The sequence below is a fragment of the Aotus nancymaae genome, unplaced genomic scaffold (genome assembly GCF_030222135.1).
Source record: "Aotus nancymaae isolate 86718 unplaced genomic scaffold, 86718_ANA_hifiasm-v0.15.2.pri h1tg000007l, whole genome shotgun sequence".
NCBI classification, from domain to species: domain Eukaryota; kingdom Metazoa; phylum Chordata; class Mammalia; order Primates; family Aotidae; genus Aotus; species Aotus nancymaae.
The window spans coordinates 62,310,885-62,336,826 of NW_026988418.1; the positions used below are offsets into that span (position 1 = coordinate 62,310,885).

Genomic DNA, 25,942 nt, shown 5'->3' on the forward strand with positions numbered 1-25,942 from the left:
AGACCCAAAGAGGCAGTTAAGCAAATCTCTGGCCACTAGAATGACTAAACATATAAAAACTCAGCACTGGAAAGAATAATTTTTGACTTAGTTGTCATGTTGAAGAAATTTTTATTGCAAGCATTTTGCTTTGTAGCAAACTGTTTTGACCAAGTCATCTCATGCCAGTAGAGTGCCAGAGAAGTAACTGATTAGGATGCATAACTGATACAGGCTGGTAAGATAAGTGATGGGTCAAAACAGAGCAAGGAGAGCTGAAGGGAAATGGAGAGAGGTCAGGGAGAAGCTTAGAGTGCATCTCACCAACACTGAGTTAGTCTTTCTTTAAAGGATGGTAAAATTCATCCTAGATCCAAAGGCAGGCCTTTGAAAGCAGAGGACTACACTTGACATATAACATGAAGTTAGATGACAATGTTCTGAATGAGAGGGCTCTCAACTTGAAAGAAAGAATGTTTTTAGGATTGGCATTATCTCCTTTATTCTAGGTATTTGCTTAGCAAACCCTTTCTTCATACATGGTTCAAAAGCAAATCACATTTTCCATATTCCCTATTAAATTATTATACATTATGAGTGGGGGCAGTGTTCTTAATGACAAAATATTGTCATTTTAAAAGAAATATTGTCATTTCTAAAAGAAATCAGGAAGATAATTCCATTTACAATAGCTACCAAAAAAATAAGATACTTAGGAATAAACAGAGGTGAAAGATCTCTAAATTGAAAACTATAAAACCTTGATGAAAGAAATTGAAGAAGACACAAATGAATGAAAAGACATCTCATGTGCATGAGAGAACTAATATTGTTAAAACAGCCATACTACCCAAAGTAATCTACAAACTAAATACAATCTCTATCAAATACCAATGATATATTTCACAGAAATAAAGACAATCATTAAATTCATATGGGGCCACAAAAGACTCTTAAAGGCAAACCAATCCTTAGCAAAAATAACAAAGCTGAGGCACCATAGTACTTGATTACAAAATATACAACAAGGTTATAGTAACCAAAACAGCATGGTATTGGCATAAACACAAACACAGAGACCAATGGAACACAACAGAACCCAGAAAAAAATTCATGCATCTATGGCCAACTGTTTTTCAACAAAAGTGCCAAGAACATACTCTGGGAAAAAGACAGTCTCTTCAATAAACAGTGCTGGGAAAAATGGAAAGTCATGTGCAGAAGACTAAGACTAGACCCTGTCTCCACTATATACACAAATCAACTCAAAATGGATTAAAGACTTCAATAAAAACCTGGAACTATGAAATTACTAAAAGAAAACACAGGGGAAATGCTTTACGACACTGGGTTGGGCAAGGCTTTTTTTTTTTTTTTTTTTTTTTTTTAGATGAAGTTTTGCTCTTCTTGACCAGGCTGGAGTGAAATGGTGCGATCTTGGCTCACTGCAACCTCCGCCTCCTGTGTTCAAGCGATTCTCCTGCCTCAGCCTCCCAAGTACCCAAGTAGCTGGGATTACAGGCTAATTTTTGTCTTTTTAGTAGAGATGGGGTTTCACCATGTTGGTCAGGCTGGTCTTGAACTCCTGACCTCAGGTAATCCACCTGCCTCAGCCTCCCAAAGTGCTAGGATTTTAGGCATGAGCCACCGCACCTGGCCTTTTTTGTTTTGTTTTGTTTTGTTTTGGGGGACAGAGTCTTCCTGTCACCCAGGCTGGAGTACAGTGACAAAATCCCAGCACACTACAACCTTCGCCTCCAGAGTTCAAGCAATTCTCCTGCCTCAGCCTTCCGAGTAGCTGGGACTACAGGTGCGTGCCACCACGCCTGGCTAATTTTTGTATTTTTAGTAGAGACGGGGTTTCACCATGTTGGCCAGGCTGGTCTGGAACTCCTGACCTCAGATGATCCACCCGCCTCAGACTCCCAAAGTGCTGGGATTACAGGCATGAGTCACCGGACCCGGCCAAGTTCTGGTGTTTTACTGCACAGTAGAGTTGCCCTTAATAATAAGGTATTATATATTACAAAATAACATGAGGTAAGAGAGATGCTAAGTACCCTGATTTGATCAGTATACAATATTTGTATTATGGAAACACCAAACTGTAACCCAGAAATGTGTACAATTACAATGTGTCAAATAAAAAAGAATCCTTTCCTGTATTTATTATTACTGAAATGGGCAAAATAGCACCTTCCTATTTACTACATCACAGAAATAATGGAGTAAATAAGGGAATATAAGTTAAGTAGGTGAGTTCCAGAGAACACAGTGTAATTTTATGTTTCTTTTTTCAGATAAAGCAATAGAACAACTTATTCAGCTTGAAGAGTACCTATATCATAATTTTCTAAGTTTGCATTTGCATTTCTTATTTCATCACTAATTTCTGAAGTTACAACTCTTACCTTGGAATCTTCCCAAGTTTTGCTCACTTAGCAAGCTTGCAAACTACTGTCCGGCATTTTCCTGAGGCAGATTACCATAGCATCATCCAGTCTATCAACCTTTAAAACAGAAAGGTGAATCCTAAGAATTTTGTGATAAAGCTAAAAGCCAGTAGAGAGCACCAGGACTTCTCTGGTTCTGATGTAATGATTCTGAAAGACTCCCATGACAAAATACTTTTATCTTAAAGACTGTACTTGTTCTTTATACTTAAAGAACCTGGAGTTTCTGATCATGCCAATCATTAGATAGGAGGCCTCAGAAAAGTCTTTTAGCATCCCTGGGCCTTAATTTCCATCTCTGTAAAAAGTCTGAGGTGCCTTAGATAATCTCCAATTTTGTCTCCACTCTGATTTCTCATCCTATGCTTCCTAGTTCATTTCTTCAAAATCATGTGCCTCAAATCAGGAAGAAAATCTGGCAGAAGAGCAAGAATTGTACTTGTATTATTATTTTCACCAGCTCACCCACCACCCTGTTTCTATTTTCCCAGGTAAGAGCCTTGGAGTTGCTTTTGGTTTTTCCCTTTTATGTACTTTAGGCAAATTATGACGTTAATTATAAATACAGAATACTTTCCAAGTTTTACCCATAACTTCTGCAGGTACTATGTCATTTGATTAGCACAACAGTTCAAACTGGTAGGTATTATTTTTAATTTACCTGGTGAGGCAACTAAAGCCCAGGAAAGTTCAGTGAATTAATTGCCCAGAATAACACAGATAGCAGTCATGGGACAGGTCATCTTCTTTTTTTTTTTTGTAAGACAGAGTCTCACTCTGTCTCCCAGGCTGGAGTGCAGTGATGCGATCTTGGCTCACTGCAATCTCCACCTCCTGGGTTCAAGAGATTCTCTAACTTCAGCCTCCTGAGTAGTTGGGATAACAGGTGCATGCCCCCATGCCCTGCTAAATTTTGCATTTTTTAGTAGAGACGCGATTTGGCCATGTTGGCCAGGCTGGTCTTGAACTCCTGACCTCAGGTGATCCACCCTGGCCTCCAAGAGTGCTGGAATTACAGGCATGAGCCACCACACCCAATCGGGACCAGGTCTTCTGATTCTGAAGTTTTCTTTTCACAACACTGAAATTTTTATTAAGGCAGATCCAGGTTTTGTAGCGCCTGAGGTACCTATAATTTTGATGACTATCTTCAAGGATAGGAGTACAAAACTACACTACAACACAAAGTATGATCCTGTGAACATACTATTAAGGCCCTTCTCAGGGCCTCCTTGGGGTCTATTCAAGGAAAGGGCCTCTAGGGTTAATCTTTAGGGTTAGGTTTCATGTAGTGTTTTCTATATGCTAGACACTGAAATAAATACATTTTTTTTTTATTTGAGATGGAGTCTTGCTCTGTTGCCCAGGCTGGAATGCAGTGGTGAGATCTCAACTCACTGCAACCTCTGCCTCACGGGTTCAGGCAATTCACCTGTCTCAGCCTCCCGAGTGGCTAGGGCTACAGGCGTGTGCCATTATGCCTTGCTAATTTTTATATTTATAGTATTGGCAGGGTTTTACCATGTCCGGGCTGGTCTCAAACTCCTGGCCTCAAGTGATTCACCTGCCTCAGCCTCCCAAAGTGCTGAGATTAGAGGCTTGAGCACTGTGCTGGGCTGAAATAAATACTAATTTTATTATCATAATAACCCTGAGGTAGATATTATCCTTGTTTTACAGAGTCGAGAGGCTTGGAACCGTAAAATGACTTGCCTGAGGGCATAGAGCCAGTAAGTGCAACAATCAAATTTGGAACTCAACAGATTCAGCTCCCAGGTCTATAGTGTGAATCACCACACTATGGGGCTCTATAAGCCTTCTTCTGAGGTTCCTTATTTAACCACTTCTCACTTGTATAGAACACGCCCTTATAAGTTTACATCTGAACCAGACTCTCCAGTCTCTTTAACTTAATTCTCCTTGCCATCTACCTGAATGCTGCTGCCACCCTAGCACTACTCTTAGAAGTCCTGGCTGCCCCAGTGACTTCCTTTCTCTGTGTTTACCAAATGTAAAAAGCAATTACTGTATTACTCACAAGTAGTACTTGGCCATGAATGCCATACTGTCTTCTAACATACTGAACTGTTATTGGAAAGCACCTGGGACCTCTCAGGACCTGATCCTCCAATCTCTACTCTTCTTCAATCTCGGGTTCTTCATTTGCAAACTAAGGCCTACCTCCCAGGGTTTTTGTGAGAACTGAGGGTGAGGGTAAGGGAGGAAGACTCGAGGGGAAGGCCCAGGTTCTGGCAAGCAGCAAGTGCTCAACAGATGTTCGTTAATTTGTGCCTGACTCAGTCTCCCCCCAAAACTTGCAAGCTCTTTGCAGGCAGGGGCCTTGACTCATACTTTTTCGGTATTTCTCAAAAGTCCTGGACATCAGACACACTCCATGGTTATTTGATCACTTCAACACACACACGTTGCTTATCCAGTCACAGCGGCTCTTATGATAAAAACAGGCTCTGGAGTCTGACTTCAAATGCTGGCCGCTAACTAGCTGAGCCATCTGGAAAGTTACTTCACCTCTCTGGGCCTCGGGTCCCTTATTTACAAAATGTTCACGGCAGTGCTTACTTCACAGGGCTGTGAGGATTACAGAGGATAATCCGGGTGAGACGCATCAGCCCCAGCGCCGCCTGCTACAATTCTATCCTGCCCCACACAGGCATCGTCCATGAGCCTCCGGCCCCTGCATTCTCGCTTCTCCACGTGGCCGACGTGCACACCCCACCCCACCGGGCCAGTCTCCCCACCCTCTTACCTGCTCTTCTTTCCCGACTTGCCTTTAATACCCACCAGGCGCCAACCGCCGCGGGCCTGGCTCTGTGGTGAGCAAGTTGCATGGAGTCTCCCATCAGGACCTCCCGATGAGCCTGCGAGGTCGGTTCTATTACCGTCGCCACTTCAGGGGTACGAAACAGTCCCGGAGGGCCGGGGAACTTCCCGAGGTCAGTGAACTGGTGTCAGGCCCGGAATGGAATCCAAACACATCCCAGTCCAAGCCCGGCTCCACAGCGCCGGCCCCCGGCCGTCTTCCGGGGTCCCAGTGACACCCGCGTCCATTCAAATGCTGCCTAGTCCCCCTCTTCAGTCGCTTCCCGCTACTCCGCGCGCGCATCGCCCCCCACCCCTCAGGGTCAGGCCTCTCGGTGGCTCTTCCTTTTTCTCTGCCAGAAACTGAGGGGTGAGACCGACGTTTGTGTCCCGAACGAGGGCAGGTTGCCTAGAGCTCGTCAAACAGGGACCAAGGGACGAGTCTGGCAGGGCGCAGTGGCTCCGCGCCGCTCTGCAGGGGCGCGGCGCGCGGGTCCGACTGGGACCTGGATCACTTGGTGGGGAGGGGGCGCCGGCGCGGCTGAGAGCATGTGGAGGCTCTAGCTGCAGTTCGGATGTCAGTATGGCGGGGAGGGGGCGGCGGCCCAGAGAGACGACTCCGCCCCCTGTGCGCATGCTCGGGCCCTGGCGGGTTATAAGGCAGCCGCGCCGGCCCGGCCAGACAAAGTGGAGGGCTGCGACGTGACTGCTTGGCCGCCTGGGTGCTCGAACAAGCAAACGAGGCAGCGAACGAAGGAGAGGAGCCAGACCCTGGGCCCCGGGGAACTCCAGCCCGCGCCACCACGTCACGCACACGCTTGGCGCTGCGATCCGCGAATATAACGGTTAGTTGGGTAACAGCCGGCGGCACTCGGCACGGACCCCGCGGTGCCCTCGTTGCCCTGGTGGGGTCGGAGGGGACCTCCGGGGTTGGGAGACTTTGTCTCCGGGGGAGAGAGGCGGCCCAGCAGAGGGCATCGTGGCCGCAGGCAGCCGCGTGGCCTCGACTGCAGTGCTGGTGAAGGAGACCTTGAGGCGCTGAGGACAGCGCCTATCTCAGCCCAGCCGCGGCCCCCCTGGTGAGATGCCGGCCCCTGACCTGGCCGAGGAGTTGGGTCGTGGTGCCTGGTGACCTTGGGGAAGTCTCCTCACCTCTACAGAGTCTTCAGTAGGCTCCTTGAGAGATGCTTTGATTTGTAAAAGGGATAACATGAGGCTGCTTCCTGTGGTATCTCCAGACTCCCCTGGCCGCTTCTGCTCCAAGGGAAGGGACTCGGGGCAGGAGTTATTTTTGATTCGTAGCGTTATCTGCCCCAACCTTCTCGGCGCCGCCGATCTTTGCCCCACCTGGTGACTTGCGAGAGTGATACAGAGAGCCGCAGCCCCTACAGCCAAGGCGTGACTGTAGGGTTCGAGTAGACGTTGCGGAGGGGACAGGGCAGCCCTCAGACTCCCAGGAGTGGTGCTGACGGAGGCTCTTTGTCATTCAACCTGTGGCTGCGGGCGTCCGCCGCTGCGCCCTTCTACTCACGGACTTAAGGCGGCCTTCTTGAGAGAAATCTGGAGAATAGCGTTACTCTTGGTCCGATGCAAGCTTTTTGTTCCAAGTACGTCCCTTTTTTTTCCAACATGCGTTTTAACATTTTATTACTTTGTTGTGACATATTTGATGCAACAAGCAGTTGCCAAAACTAGTTTGTAATTAATCTAAACCAGGAGACAAACTTGTTACTACTTTAGTCTTTCCTTGGGTTTCCAGTGGCTGATTAGAAACTGTGCTGCTACTGATAACAGTAAAATGTTTACGAGCTACTTTATTTACCATAAGTTACTATAACTTGTTTTGAAAATTTTTTTTCCAAAAATTACTCTGGTGTCAACAATTTTTATCTTAACCACCATCCCAGTGAGGTGGTGCAAAGACTATGTGTCTTCAGTTTTTTAGTTAGATGTTAAATAGTACCCATAAATTCAAGTCTTACACCCTGAGGTACAATTTTATCTTCAGATTGCCATAGAAACGACCAAGATTCAAGATATCTAACACTTAAAACACGTAGTAAGATTTTGTATTTATACAGAAATTGAATGTATTCCAGTAATTCATTTTGGGTTTAGGTAGACGCTGTTTCATCAGATTGCAGTTACTCTTGCTAAATATGCAAGTTAATGATCTGAGGAGCATTTTGTGAGATTTTTATAGCTGAATAGATTTAAAGGTTTAGTTGTAAGCGTAATGGGATAGGCTGTAATGTCCTTAAAACAGATTAAAGAGGAAAAAAAATCACTATAGGAAGAAAGTAACTGATTAGTGTTTCCGAAGTTTACATCTTTTGGCCACTTAATATGGGCATAGATTAGCTCTGCAAAGGATCCTAATGACCAGCTGGTCAGGATCCTTTGTTTTACACAGAAGGAAACTGAGGCTGGAGGGATTAAGTGATCTAACATCTTAGGTCTGAAAATTTGTTAATGGTTTGGTGGGAACTGTGTGTGTCATTGGACTCATTTTTATTAGATTGTTAGGTTGAAAAAAAATAGATTGTTAGATTGACACTCTGGAGTTTTCTTTAAGATTGTAAATTTGGATACAAAATATCTCAGTCTGAAAATAGATTTCCCAACTTCTTATGTTCTGCATTCCCATCATGTTTTCAATTCACTTTATAATGCTCACTCCTATGCAAGATTAAGATCTCTGTAAATGCCTACTTGGCTGGAGTGCAGTGGCACGATCTTGGCCCACTGCAGCCTCCGCCTCCTGGGTTCAAGCAGTTCTCTGCCTCAGCCTGCCCCGTAGCTGGGATTACAGGCACCAGCCACCATGCCCAGCTAATTTTTGTATTTTTAGTAGAGATGGGGTTTCACCATCTTGGCCAGGTTGGTCTTGAACTCCTGACCTCATGATCCACCCACCTCAGCCTCCCAAAATGCTGTGATTACAGGTGTGAGACTGTCTTGTTTTTGTTGCAGTTGAGGACTAGGAAGATAGAACTTGGGTATGAGGAAAACAGTCCAGATTGTTGTGAATTTTATATATTCAGTTTGTTACTATGAGGCCCTATGAGAGACTTAGGATTCAGTAGTGAACACATTTTACCACTTGCCCTCCTAGAGTTATACTCTAGCTGGAAAACAGATAAATTTATAATTGCCACAGCAAATACTCTACAAACATGTAGAGACTGTTATGATAGGGTAAGTACAGATCCTGTAGGAACAAATACTGTATTATATAGGTGTGAGAAGACACCCAACTTAGCACAGAAGCAATCTGGGAAGATCTTTCTGAGGAAATACTGTTTAACTTGGGACCTGAAGGATGAAGGAGCTAGCCAGGCAAGGCAGTGATGATGGGTGGAAAGAACATTCCAGGCATGAACATTGAGGCTATACTCAGAGTACAGGGTATAATGAAAGAGCTGAAAGAATTTTACCAAAGCTAAAAAAACATAAAGGAATCAAAGAGAATGGGAAGAGATGAAAGTTGAAGAGGTAGACAGTATGAGAAAATGGAGGGCCTTGTACGCCATTTTAAGGAATCAAGAAGGGTAAAAAAATTTAAAGGAGCACTCTTATCTTGAAGCAGATTGAAAGCAGTTTAAGCATTTTTCAGGCTGGGCACGATGGCTCATGCCTGTAATGGCAACACTTTGGGGAGGCTGAGGCGGGTGGATCTCTTGAGGTTAGGAGTTCAAGACCAGCCTGGCTAACGTGATAAAACCCTGTCTCTACTAAAAATACAAAAAATTAGCTGGGCGTGATGGCATGCCTCTGTAATCCCAGCTACTTGGGAGGCTGAGGCAGGAGAACCACAGGAACCCTGAGGGGGTGGAGGCTGCAGTAAGCTGAGATCACACCACTGTACTTCAGAGCATGGAGAGATGGAAATTGAAGAGATAGAGTATGAGAAAATGGAGGGCCTTGTAAACCATTTTAAGGAATCAAGGAGGGTAAAAAGTGAGACTCTGTTAAAAAAAAAAAAAAAAAAGTGCTGGGCGTGGTGGCTCACGCCTGTAATCCCAGCACTTTGGGAGGCTGAGGCGGGTGGATCACGAGGTCAAGAGATCGAGACCATCCTGGTCAACATGGTGAAACCCCGTCTCTACTAAAAATACAAAAAATTCACTGGGCATGGTGGCACGTGCCTGTAATCCCAACTACTCAGGAGGCTGAGGCAGGAGAATTGCCTGAACCCAGGAGGTGGAGGTTGCGGTGAGCTGAGATCGTGCCATTGCACTTCAGCCTGGGTAACAAGAACGAAACTCCGTCTCAAAAAAAAAAAAAAAAAAAAAAGGATTTTCAGTGGGGCTGAGGATAACCTGATTGGATTTTGCATTGTAGTAACACCACTCTGGATGCAAATGTGGAGAACAGGCTGAAAGGAGGCTGTTGGAATGGTATGAGACCACAGTGATGGAAAAGACAGGATTTGGTGGAGTCTAGATGTGGGAGACGAGCAAAGTCAAAGAAGTTAAGAATATAACCCAGGCTTTTGGCTTGAACAAATATGAGTTTATTAGGTGGTGTTTGTCTCCATTTAACCAATAGGGACACTAAGAAGTTGTGTGAGGAGACCAGGACTGCTCAGTTTATAAGGCTTGGAGACAAAATTCAAACTGTTCTTGTTTTCATTTTTTGTTGGTGACCCTGAGAATGGCGTTTTTCTTTTTTCCCTTTTGAACAGGTTAGTATGGAAAATTTCAAAACACAAACAGTTAGGAGACACGATTTATCTCTTTCCCCACCTACTTTCCCCAGACCCTAGTGGATTACTGTGAAGTAAATTCTACAAATGATTTCATTTGTTTTATTTCAGTATAGATCTGAAAGATGACTCTTGAGAAAATCATAACCACAATGCCATTATCCCACCTTTAAAAAGGAACATCACCAAATATCCAGTCAGTATTCAGATATTCCTAGGTTATTTTTAATAATTGGTTAATTATTTGCCTCGTAATGTATTTTCCTTTTAAGATTGGTGCAAACATAACTGTGGTTTTTTTTAAATTGCCATTACTTTTAATGGCAATTTAAAAACCATAATTACCTTTGCACTAACCTAATATTTCTTGAAGGAACCAGGCCATTTTTCCTCCAGTTTGTCTCATTCTGGATGTTGATGAATATGTCCCTCAGGTATAGTTTTAACATGTCCTAGTTTAATATATCCCTCTATCATCCCTTGTATTGCCTGTAAATTGGTAGGTAGAGTGAAGACTGAGCAAATTTAGTTCAGGTTTGATTTCCAAGTGGGAGTTGCAGGGGAGGGGGAGGTATAATTCCTAGGTGTTGGTGTGTACTTCCTTCAGGAGACATATATTTGGTATCCCTCTTTCTACCACATTAATAGCCTTTTTTCATTATTTCACTAGTGGTTTGCAATTGCCAATAATTATGCCTTTAATTCTACCATTTCTTTTTAATTTAACTAGAATATCTCTATAAAGAGAGGTCCAATTTGGAAGGACAAGATAAATTAAAGTTTATATATATGTATACATATTTTTGACCTCATCTCTAAGTATCAGCAGTACAAAGTTTATATTTTAATGCAATGTGGTATGTTATTCAGATACTATCTTTTTCTATAAATGTATTTAAATGTATCGAGGTATATCCTCTTAAAAGGCCACTGTTTTAAGTTGTAAAAGTGTTTTTAGCACACGATGTTAACATTTCAAATGGCTTTTAGTATTTGGAATGTTTAAAATTTTTGTCCTTAAATTGACGGCGTTTCTTTTGGTTTTTTGTGCTCTTTCTTGGAGAACTTAGCTGTTCCAACAGCTTGTAGGGAATACCTAGAAGAATCACTACTAAATCCAAATCTCTAACTACAAAAGGATTCCCGATTGTAAGTTCCTCAGGGACAGAGGTTGAACACTCTTACTGATGATCTGCTTTTCCAGTTGCTTCTTGGGCATTTCAAACTTAATATGTCAGTTAAAGCTCATTATCTCTGCCCTGTTCTCAACTTTCCTTCATCCTCCAAGCCTAGTTTTTTTCTTCTGACTCTACCATTCTTCAAGGTAGCCAGGCTTAAAACTCTGAATCATCATAATATTCCTTCTAGAAGGCCCCTGCCCTACCACATGCAGTTGGTGCCAATCCCTTGTCCCTTTTGTTATTTCTTGTCCAACCCCCCACCTTTTCATTTGTAATACTGCTACCTAGTTTATATATTTTTTCTGTTTCCAGGAAGGGAGTGTTATAGGAGATTTTTACAATGAATAAAAGAAGGACCAGTATAGATGGCATGTTTAGTTCCTAGTGTCATTTTGAGAAGAGATTAAAATGTAATGGCAATTTTTTTTTTTTTTTAAATACAGGGTCTCACTCTGTTGCCCAGGCTGGAGTGCAATGAAACCATCATGGTTCACTGCAGCCTCTTAACTCCTGGGCTCAAGCAGAGCCACCTCAGCCTCCTGAGTAGCTAGGACTACCGGCATGGACCATAATGCTCAACTAATTTATTTAAAAATTTTTTTTAGTGATAGGGTCTCACTATGTTGCCCAGGCTGGTCTCAAACTCCTGGCCCCAAGCCATCCTCCTGCCTTGGCATCCCAAAGTGCTGGGATTACATGCATGAGCTACTGCACCTGTTCAGCAATAACAATCTTCTGGGATCACAGTACACACAATGATAAGAAGGGTTCACATCCACCAAACCAGTGAGGTGGCTGCATGGGCTGAGCCATTGAAGGGTGTCACTGACCATTTGTGCTGCACAATAAGATCCAGCTCTGTTGGTTATCTACACTACCATGTTGCTAATCACAGTTCATGATGCTGTTGAATCTGAGTTAATTACAATGAGTCTTTGTATAGGAGAATTTCCTCAAAATGTACTGATATTATAAGCTGTCTATTTGATCATTGGTTGAAAAATATCTTCCTTCTGATTTTGCTCTTTCTACACAAATCTTTTGAAGACTATTGAAGAATGAAAGCCTATACACTGCTTTTGTGTGTTAGACTATTTTGGAGAGTAACAGGGCCTTTATAATTGGTCTTACTGAGCTTTGGGAACCAAAGCTTATGTTTTTACTTTACTGACCTTCTCTTCTATTCCCCTATGGAGGGATTTTTATCCTGGGTCTGCATATTGATCCCCCAAGGTCTATTGAATTTGGGGGGGTCTGTCTGTCAACTAGTTTGGGGGAAAAATATTACATCTTTTCATTAACCTCTTAACACCCAGCCTAATTTGTTTTAAAAAAAAAAAAAACACATTGTTGCCGGGCGCGGTAGCTCACACCTGTAATCCCAGCACTTTGGGAGGCTGAGGTGGGTGGATCACGAGGTCAGGAGATCGAGACCATCCTGGCCAACATGGTGAAACCCTGTTTCTATTAAAAATACAAATAGCAGGGCATGGTGGTGTGCGCCTGTAGTCCCAGCTCCTCAGGAGACTGAAGTAGGAGAATCACTTCAACCTGGGAGGCAGAACAGGTTGCAGTGAGCCGAAATTGCATTACTGTACTCTAGCCTGGCGACAGAGCAAGACTCTGTACTAAAAAAAATAATAAAATAACGAAAGAAAATGATACTTTTTTTAAAAGCTCTTAATTCCAATTAAAATGTTTTGACATTTCTATCTTTGCATTTTATTTTATGCATTTAAAAACATTATTCTGGCTGGTCACGGTGGCTCATGCCTGTAATCCTGGGAGGCTGTAGTGAGTGGATCACTTGAGCCCAGGAGTTCAAGAGCAGACTGGGCAGTGTGGTGAAACCCTATTTATATTAAGAAAAAAACATTTTGACAAGGTTCCATACGTTTTACTAAATGGCCCAAGGAGTCCATGGCACCAAAGAGTCTAAGGATCCCTGCTCCTAACTTCTTTACTTCTGTTCCAAGGTTAGAATGTAGAATGAAGTTAACCAGAACATGTGAAGCAACACAGCACAGGGCGATGTCACAGGATTTTACAGAATCATGATGTCATTCTTTGGTTATGACTTAGTTTTGTTTACTAATCATCCTAAATTCTGACCTTACAAATGAGAGGGAACAAAATGCTTGTGTATGTGCTAAGAGAGAATAAAATCAAATTAAGGCATAATAGTTTCTCTTTGTATTCAAGAAGTATATGTTTATGTTTCCAAAGGAATTCTCTCTTAAGTGCCATAAGTTTAATGGAACATTGGGTGTCTTCGTGTGTTCACATCTTCAAACGTACTTAAAGTTGCTTCATTTCTTATCTTCAACAGGTCACTGTTAATGTAGGCGTTTATTTTCCTCAGTTGGAAAAATCTTTAAAGAGGTTGATGAACCTAAAGTTTTAAATACCTGCCCTGGAAATTAGAAATGTACATTCTTTTTTTTTTTTAATTTTTATTTATTACTTCACTCTATTGTGTTGTATGATGCTGTTGTTGATACTCTCTTTCACCTAGAAAATTTGATGGAGTAGAGGGAAGGATAGTGGTTTAACAATTACTGTAGGTTCCAGGAAAATAAAACACTCATTTGAAAATTGTGTATTTCTCATAAAAGAACTGACAGTTATCTTAATGTCAGCATAGTCTTAAGATTTATATTATTAGCAATTAAAAAGGCTATTTAGCTGTGCTGTTTTGAGGTAATAATATTGACTTTGATGCATCTTTAATGTCTGCAGATAATTTCCCCAAAAGCTTTGCAAATAAACATTTGAGAATGGTATACTCTGGTTTCTCTTCAGATCACATAAATTTTTCTCCTTTTACTAAAGATTTCCATGGAGAGGATGGTGAATAATGTTTTAGTGCCAGACAAACAGTACTCAATTTAATACTCTTTCGTGATTTGTCTGTCACTGGTGAAGCAAACAAGAAAACAAAACAACTTAGTCCTTTATTGAAGATAATGGGTGAGGTCAAAGGTAGCATCATCATGAAGTTCAGACTCATTCAAGGAATTTTTAAACAGTTACTGTTGTATATAAGAAGTTGTTAGACGAGATTAGAGATTTAAATATATATTTAAAGTATTGTTTAAAAACTTTTAGAATGAGAATAAAACTTTAAAATGAAATGTTTTATTATTCTGTTGTCTCTAGTCCTCAAAGTTTTTTTTAATGTAAAACGAAGTATAATGTTAATTATTTCTGTGAGTGAATAATTCAGTTTAGCCTTTTGCAGGAAAAGGAAAAGCTTTCTTTGTTGTTTATCTTTTTCTTAATGAATTATAATCCACTTACTCTCCTTATTAAGCATCTGATACTGGAAGTGAAGTACATTGTAATAGAAATGCCATCTATTATTAATATATTCAAATGCTCATTTATATTCAAAGTAACATAAATGATGTAATCTGACAACTCACTTGTTTGTAACTTTAATCCAGCCAGTACATTTATTCAGATTCTGGAACAGGTTAGGTTGTGTGTTAGTAAATTTAAATGGCCTACTTAGATACTGATTTGTTGAATATATTTTGGGTTGCTATAGAAAACAGAACACATAATTATTTATTTCAGAATATAATCTAGAATTTTTCCAAGCAAAACCTACAATTGATGGACATATCCCCCAGCTTTCTTTTCTTCATGATTTTTCATGTTGTTTTATAAAATGTGAAATGGTCTATATTTGGAAATTCCTATCCAACCAAGAAATAAATTAATATGTGAAAGGGATACAGGACTCTCAACTTTGGCAGTAGCCAGTTTTTCAGTCTGTGAGAAGAAGGCAAAAATGAAGCATTTGGTTTTTTTTTTACCCAAGCAGATGAAGGAAAAAATGAAGCATTTTTAAAGAAGGCAAAATTTGCTGATGTAATAATAGCTCAGAAAAGAAGATTGAAAAGTTCATTGTGCCAAAAGTTGTGCTCTATAATTTTTTTTTTTCTTTAAAAAACAAAACAAGAAAACTTTTCTGCTTTGACTGTAGAGGGCACTAGATCCAGAAAGCATTACATCACTGAAAAGTTTTTTTTTTTTTCTGGTTTCATGTTTTTCTCTAATTCTCAAAAACTGGGAAAATTAGATCACCTGAAGTTCATCTAATGCTAATATTTGTTCAGGATGTAGGGATTTTTCTTTTTTTTTGGAGGTGGAGTTTCGCTCTTGTTGCCCAGGCTGGAGTGCAGTGGCACAAGCTCAGCTCACTGCAACCTCTGCCTCCTGGGTTCAAGCAATTCTCCTACCTCAGCCTCTTGAGTAGCTGGGATTACAGGCACCTGCCACCACACCTGGCTAATTTTTTGTATATTTAGTAGAGAGGGGTTTTTATCATTTTGGCCAGGCTGGTCTTGAACTCCCAATGTCAGGTGATCAGCCCGCCTCGGCCTTCCAAAGTGCTGGGATGAGAGGTGTGAGTCACACCGTGCCTGGCTCTTTTTTTTTTTTTTTTTTTTTTTTTTTTTTTTAATTTGAGACAGAGTTTCGCTCTTGTCACCCAGGCTAGAGTGCAATGGCACAATCTCAGCTCACCGCAACCTCTGCCTCCCGGATTCAAGCTATTCTCCTGCCTCCCCCTCCTAAGTAGCTGGAATTACAGGCATGCACCACCACACCTGGCTAATTTTGTAGTTTTGGTAGAAATGCGATTTCTCCATGTTGGTCTGGCTGGTCTCGAACTCCCAACCTCAGGTGATCTACCTTGTTCTTTGCGATTGTAGAGTTCATAAAGAAACTTATATCATAGTTTGTGCTTGGATAGTATACACGAAAGGTGAAATGGCCAAGGAATGCAGTGTGGTGCTTAGGCAGTTGTAATGGACAAGAATAGAGAATCTGCTATTATAAGATTATTACTTTTCACCTTAGATGGTGCATTTAATTGTTGGTGGGACTTATTTATTTTATTTATTTATTTTTTTTTTTGAGGTAGTAATTCAGTAGTAACAATGTGAACTGTTTTATGCTGTGGTTTTCTAAAAGAAGTTTACTTATTCCTAGAATTAGAGCTATAACCCTAGTAATAAAAAAATGCTAACTTAGGTTTCATTGTTCTATTTTGTTTGCATGTTTTGCTGTTTGTCAGCTGAAGTAAAAGTAGTTACTAATTTCTGGAAACCTTTTTATACTAAACATTTTTACAGGTATTTCATAATTTTTCATCCAGGCTTGAGCTTCAAGCTGAATTATTAAAGGGAAAAATATTTTTATTGGAATTTGTTTGTGCTTATAGTTTGCAAATCAGACTTCAAAAGTTAAGTAGAAGTTTCTTTTTCTTATTTTGAAAATTCCTGTTTTCAATTTAGAATGCAGATTATTTAACATACTAATATCCCTATCTATTCTTTAAGTCTACAAATGGGTCACTTACTTTTGAAAGAAATTGTACTGATGTGGTACTTCTCCCTACATCAGTACAATTTCTTTCAAAAGTAAGTGATCCATTTTATACCCCCGACCTTTCTTATATAATAGCCCTTCTCCCTAAATAAAATCATGCTTATTTGGTTGAACAGATGATGTAAGTCATTTTCTTACAAGGAAAATTAAGAATGTTGGCTACTAGATTCAGTTTATTGAAGATGACACTGGCTGAGACTGACAAAAGAGGATTAAATAAGTAAATACACAAACACAGATGTGTGCATATATATATATAATATATATATATGTCCATTACCTTCAAGTTTGTTTAAGTTTGCATGTTAGTTTGCCCATTTACAAATATGTTCAGCTTCATCAGTTCTCCATACTACTTTAATCCTCCTCATATCTAAAACAACTCCTGTACAAGAAGATTAAGATTGGGGTCATAATAGTAGCATCATAGGGTGTTGTAGAATATTAAAGTCAAGTAAAATTAATTGGAATTATATATATCAACATATGCCCATTAAAATGGAAATACAAGTGAAGATTGATTTTTTACTTGGGCATATTGTATCTTCTTAATGAAATTTAGTTGAAGTTGCAAATAGAAAGCTAAATCTTTCCTTTTTTTTTTTTTTTTTTTCATTGAAATAGCTTGACTGGCTTTGTTCATGATATAGCAAAAGTAGCTCTAACTGCTAGTTAGCTGAAACATTGATTGACAGGAAGTTGTCTAGAAAAACTTAAACCCGTTGCACCTAACAAGCCAGAAATATTTAAAATACATGTTATTTGGTAGTGGCACTAAATCCCATTCTCTGGGAAATTTCTTAAGGCTGTTTTTTTTTGTTTGTTTTTGTTTTTGTTTTTTAAAGAAACAGGGTCTCCATAGGTTGCCCAGGCTGGAGTTCAGTGGCTATTCACAGGCACTATCCCACTACTCATCAGCACGGGAGTTTTGACCTGCTCCATTTCCAACGTGGGCCGGTTCTCCCCTCCTCAGGCAACCTGGTGGTCCCCCGCTCCCGGTAGGTCACCATATTGATGCCGAACTTAGTGTGAACACCTGATCGGCCTAGCGCACTACAACCCAGAACTCCTGGACTCAAGAGATCCTCCAGCCTCAGCCTCCGGAGTAGCTGGGACTATAGACACACGCAACCACACCCAGCAAGGCTGGTTCTTTATGTCCACATGCCTTCATGTTACTTGTAACTTTTGTTTATGCCTTTTCTTTTTTTTGAGATGAAGTCTTGCTCTATTGCCAGGCTGGAGTGCAGTGGAGCGATCTCGGCTCACTGCAACCTCCGCCTCCTGGGTTCAAGCAATTCTCCTGCCTCAGCCTCACAAATAGCTGGGACTGCAGGTGTGTGCCACCACGCCCAGCTAATTTTTGTATTTTTAATAGAGGTGGGGTTTCACCATGTTGGCCAGGATGGTCTCGATCTCCTGACTTCAGGTGATCCACCCTTCTTGACTTCCCAAAGTGCTAAGATTACAGGCCTGAGCCACCACACCTGGCCGTGTTTATGCCCTTTCAAAAAAGTTCAGCATTGAGGCTTTGGTCAGCTGACTCTAGTTGGACTACTATTTAGCAAAGATCCTTCATCAAAAGTCATTTACAAGGTAGAAAAATGTCATACTGGCCAGGCATGGTGGCTCACACCTGTAATCCCAGCACTTTGGGAGGCTGAGGCGGGCAGATCATGTGGTCAGAAATTTGAGACCAGCCTGGACAACATGGTAAAACCCATCTCTATTAAAAATACAAAAATTAACCTGGCATGGTGGTGCGTGCCTGTAATCCCAGCTACTTGGGAGACCGAGGCAGGAGAATCACTTGCACCAGGAGGCAAAGGTTGCAGTGAGCTGAGGTCACGCCATTGCACTCTAGCCTGGGCAACCAGAGTAAAACTCCATCTCAAAAAAAAGTGTCATATTTGAACACTATGTACGTAAGACTGCAGTGGCCACAGAAAGGTGTCCGAAAGGCTAGAAGTTAAGGGATATTGTTTATGCTAGGGAAACCCCCTCTCAACCTCCAACACCTCCTTCTGTCTTATTTTAGGTGGTGAAAGGGCCCTTATATCTAACAAGCAGTCTCCATTTCATCACATATGACAAATTTAGCACGTGCTATATTTACTTGAAATAAACAGGGCTTTTCTAGATCACAGTAGAGATGAGGACAGTTAGAAATGTTAACTTTCATCTGTTTTACGGTCCTGTAGGCTCCTGACAAGTATGCACTGTGTGCATTCTTGTTAGGAAAAACTTTGAACAAATTTCTGGTTTGGAGAAATTTGTTGTATGTATGCTCTCCAAGAATACATACGGTATTTAGGACTATACGAAAATGTGAAGAGGTCTATAGGGAATAAACTTGATAAGCCAAAGAACTCTTTTTATATGACATTATTATTTATTAATTTATTCAACTTTTATTTTAGATTCTGGGGGTACATGTGCAGGTTTTTTACAAAGGTATATTGCACGATGCTGAGATTTGGAATACAGTTGAACCCATCACACAGGAAGTGAGCATAGAACCCAATAGGTAGTTTTTTTTTTCCTTTGGTATATAAACTATTTATTAACAGACAAGGCCTACAGACTTATTTCTTCTTGGACACACCCACGGTGTGGCCACGGCAGCCAGTGGTCTTGATGTGCTGGCCTTGGACATGAAGGCCCCAGAAGTGGCGCAGCCATCTGTGGGCCTGAATCTTCTTCAGTTGCTCCAGGTCTTCACAGAGCTTGTTGTACAGACCATTGGCTAAGACCTGGCTATGTTTTCCATCCTTTACATCCTTCTGTCTGTTCAAGAACCAGTCTGGGATCTTGTACTGCCATGAATTCTGCATAATAGTGATCACATGTTCCACCTCATCCTCAGTGAGTTCTCCTGCCCTCTTGGTGAGGTCAACGTCTGCTTTCCTTAACACCACATGAGCATACCTTTGGCCCACACCCTTAATGGCAGTGACGGCAAAGGTGATTTTCCGCCACCCATCGATGTTGGTATTGAGTACTCGCAAAATATGCTGGAGCTTTTCAGGGATCACTGGAGACATAGTGGCAGCACAAGCAGCAGCGTGTAGGCCTCCTGTGGAAGAGCCCAATAGGTAGTTTTTCAACCCTTTGCCCTTCTACCCCATCTTGTATTTCCCAGTATCTATTCCCATCTTTATGTCCATGTGTGCCCAATGTTTAGTTCTCGCTTGTAAGTGAGAACAGTATTTAGTTTACTGTGTCAGTTTGCTTAAGATAATGGCCTCTATCTGCATCCATCTTGTTGCAAAGGACATGATTTTGTCCAAAGAACTTGTAAAGGAAAGGGGATTTTTTTTTTGAGACAGAGTCTTGCTCTGTCACCCAGGCTGGAGTGGAGTGGTGCAATCTTAAGCTCCCTGCAACCTCTGCCTCCCGGGTTCAAGCAAATCTCCTGCCTCAGCCTCCAGAGTAGCTGGGATTACAGGCGCCTGCTACCACACCTTGCTAATTTTTTTTTTTTTTTTTTTTTTGTATTTTTAGTAGAGACGGAGTTTCACAGTGTTAGCCAGGATGGTCTCAATCTTCCAACCTTGTGATCTGCCTGCCTTGGCCTCCCAAAGTGCTGGTATTACAGGCCACTGAGCCTGTGATTATGAGCCACTGCACCTGGCCCATAATTTTTATCAAGGTAGAAAATACATATTATTTAAGTAGAACCTAAATGATGTACAGTGAAAAATAGTAGTGTATTCTGCACCATCTCTGACCATCCCTTCCTGTGTATGTATATATCAGCTTTTTTCTATAATTAATACATCCCTGTTATACATCAGAATATACTGTAGTGCTGAGAAAAAGAACTATCTAACCTGATTCTGATTCAGTTGAATGCACCAAGGTAATATGCAGTCTGAATAAGCCATTAGGTATCAATTTAGTCACTTTTCCTGTTCAAATTGAATTAATGATTTAGAAAAACAGCCATTCTCAAAGTGTGATTTTTTGGACTCTTCAAGCACCTCAAGACTCTTTCAAGATTTAGGTTTTTAGATTTTGTTTGTAACTAATCATCTTGAAACTATCAGCTGGGCAGTGGCTCACACCTGTAATCCCAGCACTTCGGGAGGCTGAGGCCAGAGAATCACTTGAGCCCAGCCCAAGAGTTCAAACCAGCCTGGGAAACATGGCAAAACTTCATCTCTACAAAAAATACAAAAATTAGCCAGGCATGGTGTCATGCGCCTGTAATCCCAGCTACTGGGAGGCTGAGGTTGGAGGATTACTTGAGCCCAGGAGGTTGAGGCTACAGTGAGCAGTGATTGCACCACTGCACTCCAGCCTGGCTGACAGAGCAAGACACTATTGCAAAAAAAAAAAAAAATCACCAGCCAGGCACAGTGGCTCACACCTGTAATCCTAGCACTTTGGGAGGCCAAGGTGAGTGGATCACCTGAGGTCAGGAGTTCAAGACCAGCCTAGCCATCACGGTGAAACCCCATCTTAAAAAAAAAAAAATCACCTATCAAGTTTTGGTGTAGTATCAAAGAGGAATATCCTCAATTATCTGAAAATGCCATTAAAATATTCCCTTTTCCAACTACATTTTTGCTTAAGGTTGCCTTGCAACAAAAACTTTGAGATTTGTTGTCTTTTTGTGCAGAGGGGGTGGGCAGGGGCAGGGAGTGGAGGGAGTATGAAGGTGAGTTTTTATTTAGAATGATGAAAGAAATAATACATAGCTCATTTTAAAAAGCTAACAGATTTGGGGCACAGTGGCTCATGCCTGTAATTCCAGCACTTTGGGATGCTGAGGCTGGTAGATGACCTGAGGTCAGGTGTTCAAGACTAACCTGGCCAACTAGGTGAAACCCCATCTCTACTAATACAAAACTTAGCCAGGCATGATGGTGCATGCCTATTATCCCAGCTATGTGAGAGGCTGAAGCAGGAGAATCGCTTGAACCCAGGAGACGGAGGTTACAGTGAGCCGAGATTGCACCATTGCACTCCAGCCTGGGCAACAAGAGCAAAATTTCCTCTCCAAAAAAAAAGAAACCTTGCAAATATCAATGAACAACAGAAAGTGAACTCAAAAAAGTACAACTGTGAAACCATCACCATCAGTACCATAAATTTAATCACCTCCAAAAATGTCCTCCTGCTCCCTTTGTTCTCTTTGGTGGTTTTTTTCTGTTGTGTTAAGAGGATTTAACATAAGTTTATACTTTTAGCAAATTTTAAAGAATTCAATACAGTAATGTTAATCATAAGCCTTATATTGTACAGTATATCTCCAGAACTTAGTTTTGTTGTATTATGGAAACTCTGTACCCTTTAACCAATACCTTCCCAGGCTCTGGTAATTGCCATTTTACTCTCTGTTTCTATGACTGTTTTAGACTCCACATGTAAGTGAGATCATTCAGAGTTTGTCTTTCTGGGTCTGGCTTATTACGTTTCACAGATTTTCTCCAGGTCCATCTATGCTTTGGCAAGTGGCAGGATTTTCTTTATTTTTTCTTTTCCTTTCTTTTTTTTTGGAGACTGGGTTATATTTCTTCTTTAGTGATTTCTCCTTGATTTCTTCACTGTTTTGGTTTCTTCAGTGTATTCATTTTCAAAATGGAAGAGAAAGCAAATGAAAGTCAGGTTTCCTGGCCTTTGAATCTTGGAAGTTAATTTGGGACAGGTGGTCTGTAAGCCATGAAGCTGAATTACGGCTATAGAGAGCAGCAGGTTATCTACTTCAGCAGCAAAAGCTTCAGTAAATCAGCGTTTCTGGATTTGAATGTTTCCATGTGAATTTGAAACCTAAATCTAGTTTACACTTAGTAACAGATTATTTTAAGGTTATTGGTTTTAGATACTTTCTGCTTTTAAATTTACAAACTGGTCATTGTCATTTTAGGAAGAGACAGTGGCTTTGTTTTAAATGTTTAAAGTGTAGAGAACACCATGAATACTGTTTCCAAGGCTTTTGTAGCTCTTCTCTTTGGGAGTGGGGCAAGGACATGGCAGGTATGGAGCACAGCTTCAGCTTTCCAGATTAGTTTACTAGCACAATTTCTAAGAGTTACAAGAAACAAAGATCAGAAAATCTAGAAGATGATTCTTATCACCATCATTGCCAAGAAAAGTTAGAGTTATTGTTTTCTGTCATCCTTTAGACAAGATGAATTGATGAAGAATTTTTTTCATCACCCTATCACTTTGTTTTTTAGCCTCCTCATCACTCTTAGGCAATAATAGCTAAGCTGATAGGAAAGCTACTGTGCACATTGTAAGGATTAAAATCTTAAACTTTAGTCCCTTTTAGCCTCTGGACTTTAGCATACAAAGAATGCATGTGCTCTCTTTTCTCAAGGGGACTCAGTACTCTGCAAGGAGGCCTGCTCTCATAATTTACTTTCTGAATGAGCCCTTCTGTTTATAGCTGAGAGTTGCCAGTTTAAAAGGAAATAATATGCTTAGATAATGATATTAACTGACTTTTTTTCTGTTAACATCAGAATTTTTAAGTTAACAGGGATAGCCATTTGTCAGGCGGTGGCAGAATTGTGTTGAATCTGTGTCTGGTTTTTTGATGTGGTCTGTTTTTCAAAATGATTTTGGATACTCTTATTTCTTATGCTTTCTTATTTCCTTTTAAATCATTTTAAAGCTTCTTGAAGCTTTAAATCTAATTTTGGCACTATGGAATAAGGTATTTACTTGATGAGGCAAGCTTAGTGACTAAAAATTGTAACTGCCTTAATTGGGACAAATCATAGCTGGCAGCTAAACTCAAAGTTTAATCACGTCCAGCACGTATTAGCTGTTCCAGTCAGAGCCTGATGTGTTAAACAGCCTTACTCTCTGTGTGCGAGTGTTCTATATGTGTAAATATTCTGAGATGAATTAATCTTTTTAGTAGTTCTTTGAAATTTTTCAAGTATTCTCTTTTTTCATACTTAGATGAAGAAAAACTCATAAAATCAACGCCAGCAGCAGTTGTATTTAACATCATTGTAGAATTCAGGCTGTTTCTGTTAGCAGAGCTGACCTGTTAAATAGCTTTTAATCATTCATTCCAGTAGAAATTTTAGGAAATCCTAACTTGTAAATATTTTATCTCACCTGAATCATAGGTAGATGAAATGCCCTAGAACAAAGACCTTGAATTTTTAAACTGGATTATGTTTTTGAGGGAATTATTCTGTACATCCTCAGGTTGAGATACAGCCTTAACTAAAAATTATCTCTTAAGAATGGATGCCTGAGCTCTACTTTTTCTCTTCCAACTTGAATTATCCAAAAGGCTTTCCCCCCACTACAAAAGAAAGGTATATCTTTTATTCATCCCATTTCTTACTGTGGTTCACTGTCCCAGGCAATAAAAATCTCAAAGGAAGGGAAAATTCCAGAATGCATAGTCCTAGAAAGAATCCTATGATAGAAATCCAAAAAGGGATTAGGTCAGAAATACTGGAGAATATTGAAAAATTATTTCATCTGGACAACAAACTACTGCCTTCTCTCTTTTTGAGACAGGGTCTTCCTCTGTCACCCAGACTGGAGTGCAATGGTGCAATCATTGTTTACTGCAACCTCTGTCTTCCAGGTTCAAGCAATTCTCCTGCCTCAGCCTCCCAAATAGCAGAGATTACAGGAGCCTACCACCATACGCAGCTAAATTTTGTACTTTTTTAGAGATGGGTTTTCACCATGTTGACCAGGCTGCTCTCGAACTCCTGATCTCAAGTGATCCACCCACCTTGGCCTCCCAAAGTGCTGGGATTACAGGCGTGAGCCATCATGCCCGGTCGCCTCTATTTTCTAGGTTAGAATCATTATTAGAAAAATGAGATAGTTATCACAGAGATGTATATCAACACATTTATTTCAATTAAAATGAAGTGTGCGGCAGGGAGCGGTGGCTCATGCCTGTAATCTCAGCACTTTGGGAGGCTGAGGTGGGTGGATCACGAGGTCAGGAGTTCAAGACCAGCCTGGCCAATAGGATGAAACCCCATCTCTACTAAAAATAAAAAAATTGGTTGGGCTTTGTGGCACATGCCTGTAGTCCCAGCTGCTCAGGAGACTGAGGCAGGAGAATTGCTTGAAACTGGGAGGCAGAGGTTGCAGTGAGTGAGCCAAGATTTGCACTCCAGACTGGGTACAGAGCAAGACTTGTCGAAAGAAAGAAAGAGAGAAGTAGGGGAGCAGAGAAAGAGAGAGAGAGAGAGAGAGAGATCTCTTTTACTTGATTGGTTTGAAAATGAGGACTGGCCAGCTATTTCCCATAAATTGAATCAGCTTAATCTATTTTTTTTTTTTATACAGTCTCACTCTGTCGCCCAGGCTGAAGTGCCATTAGATAAATGTCAGATCCTCCCATTCTAAAACCTTTCTCTCATAGCTTTATAATGAAGCTCTCCTCTGAATTCTGACTAATCTCTTCAAACCTCTTCTTAAGGTTTATTGACTCCGTTTATAGCTATATCCAGTCTTCTAGCTAACCTGTTGTTAATTTCATTGACTTTATTTATTTATTTATATATATTTTTTGAGACAGAGTCTTGCTCTGTCACTCCAGGCTGGAGAGCAGTGGTGCAATCTCAGCTCACTGGAACCTCTACCTCCCAGCTTCAAAAGATTATCCTGCCTCAGCCTGCCAAGTAGCTGGAATTACAGACACAAGCCACCATGCCTGGCTAATTTTTGTACTTTTTATAGAGATGGAGTTTCACCATGTTGGCCAGGATGGTCTTGAACTCCTGACATCAGGTGATCCACCTACTTCAGCCTCCCAAAGTGCTGGGATTACAGGCACGAGCAACCATGCCTGTCCAACTTTACTTTCCATTTTTAGTTCTATTTCAAATCAATTAATCTTCTTTGATGGATCTTTTTTAGAGAAAGACACAATTTTTTCTAATGTTTTAAATGCCTGTTTCATGTCTGTAGTCACTTAAATATTCATATTCCTATACCTATAATTCCTGAGTGTCTAATCTGACTGTGTTCAATTGGCTTTGCTTTTACTCATGGTTAATTGGTTCTTGATATGTTCACAATTGTGAGCTTATATTCGGCAGGCCTTTGTTTGTGGGAAATCTTTGCTAGCAAAATCAAATATAATGTATCTCTGGAAGAACAACAAAGGTTTCCTACAGATAATTTCCTGCCAAGCATGAGCTCACACTGACCTGAGTTGTGAATTCTCAGAAAAGAGTCTTCTGTCTGTCCTCTTCTTGTCTCCTTTTCTTGATCCTCATCTTTGTCTTCTTTTTCTTTTAACCATCCAGATAACCAAGACAAAGAAGTTTGCCTGCCCTCTCCTTTGGCTTCTGTTTTGTCTCCCTGTGCCACAGAACAAGTTTTATCCCCGTTGTCACTGTCCTTGGACTTTTTAATTTTTGATCAGCTTTATTGAGGTATAATTGACATAATAAAAT

The 25,942-nt window shown here is 40.8% G+C and overlaps 3 protein-coding genes and 1 pseudogene across 4 annotated transcripts in view; 2 read left to right on the plus strand and 2 right to left on the minus strand.

Annotated features, from left to right (window-relative positions):
* LRIG2 (leucine rich repeats and immunoglobulin like domains 2) overlaps nucleotides 1-2,404 on the minus strand; it is a 183,319-nt gene extending 180,915 nt beyond the window's left edge. Inside the window, exon 1 of the mRNA XM_064372699.1 lies at nucleotides 2,391-2,404. The gene's annotated coding sequence lies outside the window, so the exon portion shown is untranslated. The remainder of the gene's footprint in view (nucleotides 1-2,390) is intronic.
* A 3,530-nt stretch (nucleotides 2,405-5,934) lies between these two features.
* The window catches only part of SLC16A1 (solute carrier family 16 member 1), a 38,448-nt gene continuing 18,440 nt past the window's right edge, over nucleotides 5,935-25,942 (plus strand). Inside the window, exon 1 of one of the 2 annotated variants that reach the window (XM_012466606.2) lies at nucleotides 5,935-6,859. The gene's annotated coding sequence lies outside the window, so the exon portion shown is untranslated. The remainder of the gene's footprint in view (nucleotides 6,860-25,942) is intronic. The other variant, XM_012466605.3, reaches the window with a different exon arrangement.
* LOC135273570 (U5 spliceosomal RNA) lies at nucleotides 13,934-13,989 on the plus strand (annotated as a pseudogene).
* On the minus strand, nucleotides 19,127-19,703 carry LOC105726981 (small ribosomal subunit protein uS13-like). Its single transcript, XM_064371923.1, has one exon. It carries the CDS (start codon nucleotides 19,583-19,585, stop codon nucleotides 19,127-19,129), a length of 459 nt encoding a protein of 152 aa, XP_064227993.1. The 5' UTR covers nucleotides 19,586-19,703.

What these genes read in the sequence shown, in the direction of transcription:
- LOC105726981 (XM_064371923.1), bottom strand. Translation starts at nt 19,585, where the DNA reads ATGTCTCCAGTGATCCCTGAAAAGCTCCAGCATATTTTGCGAGTACTC.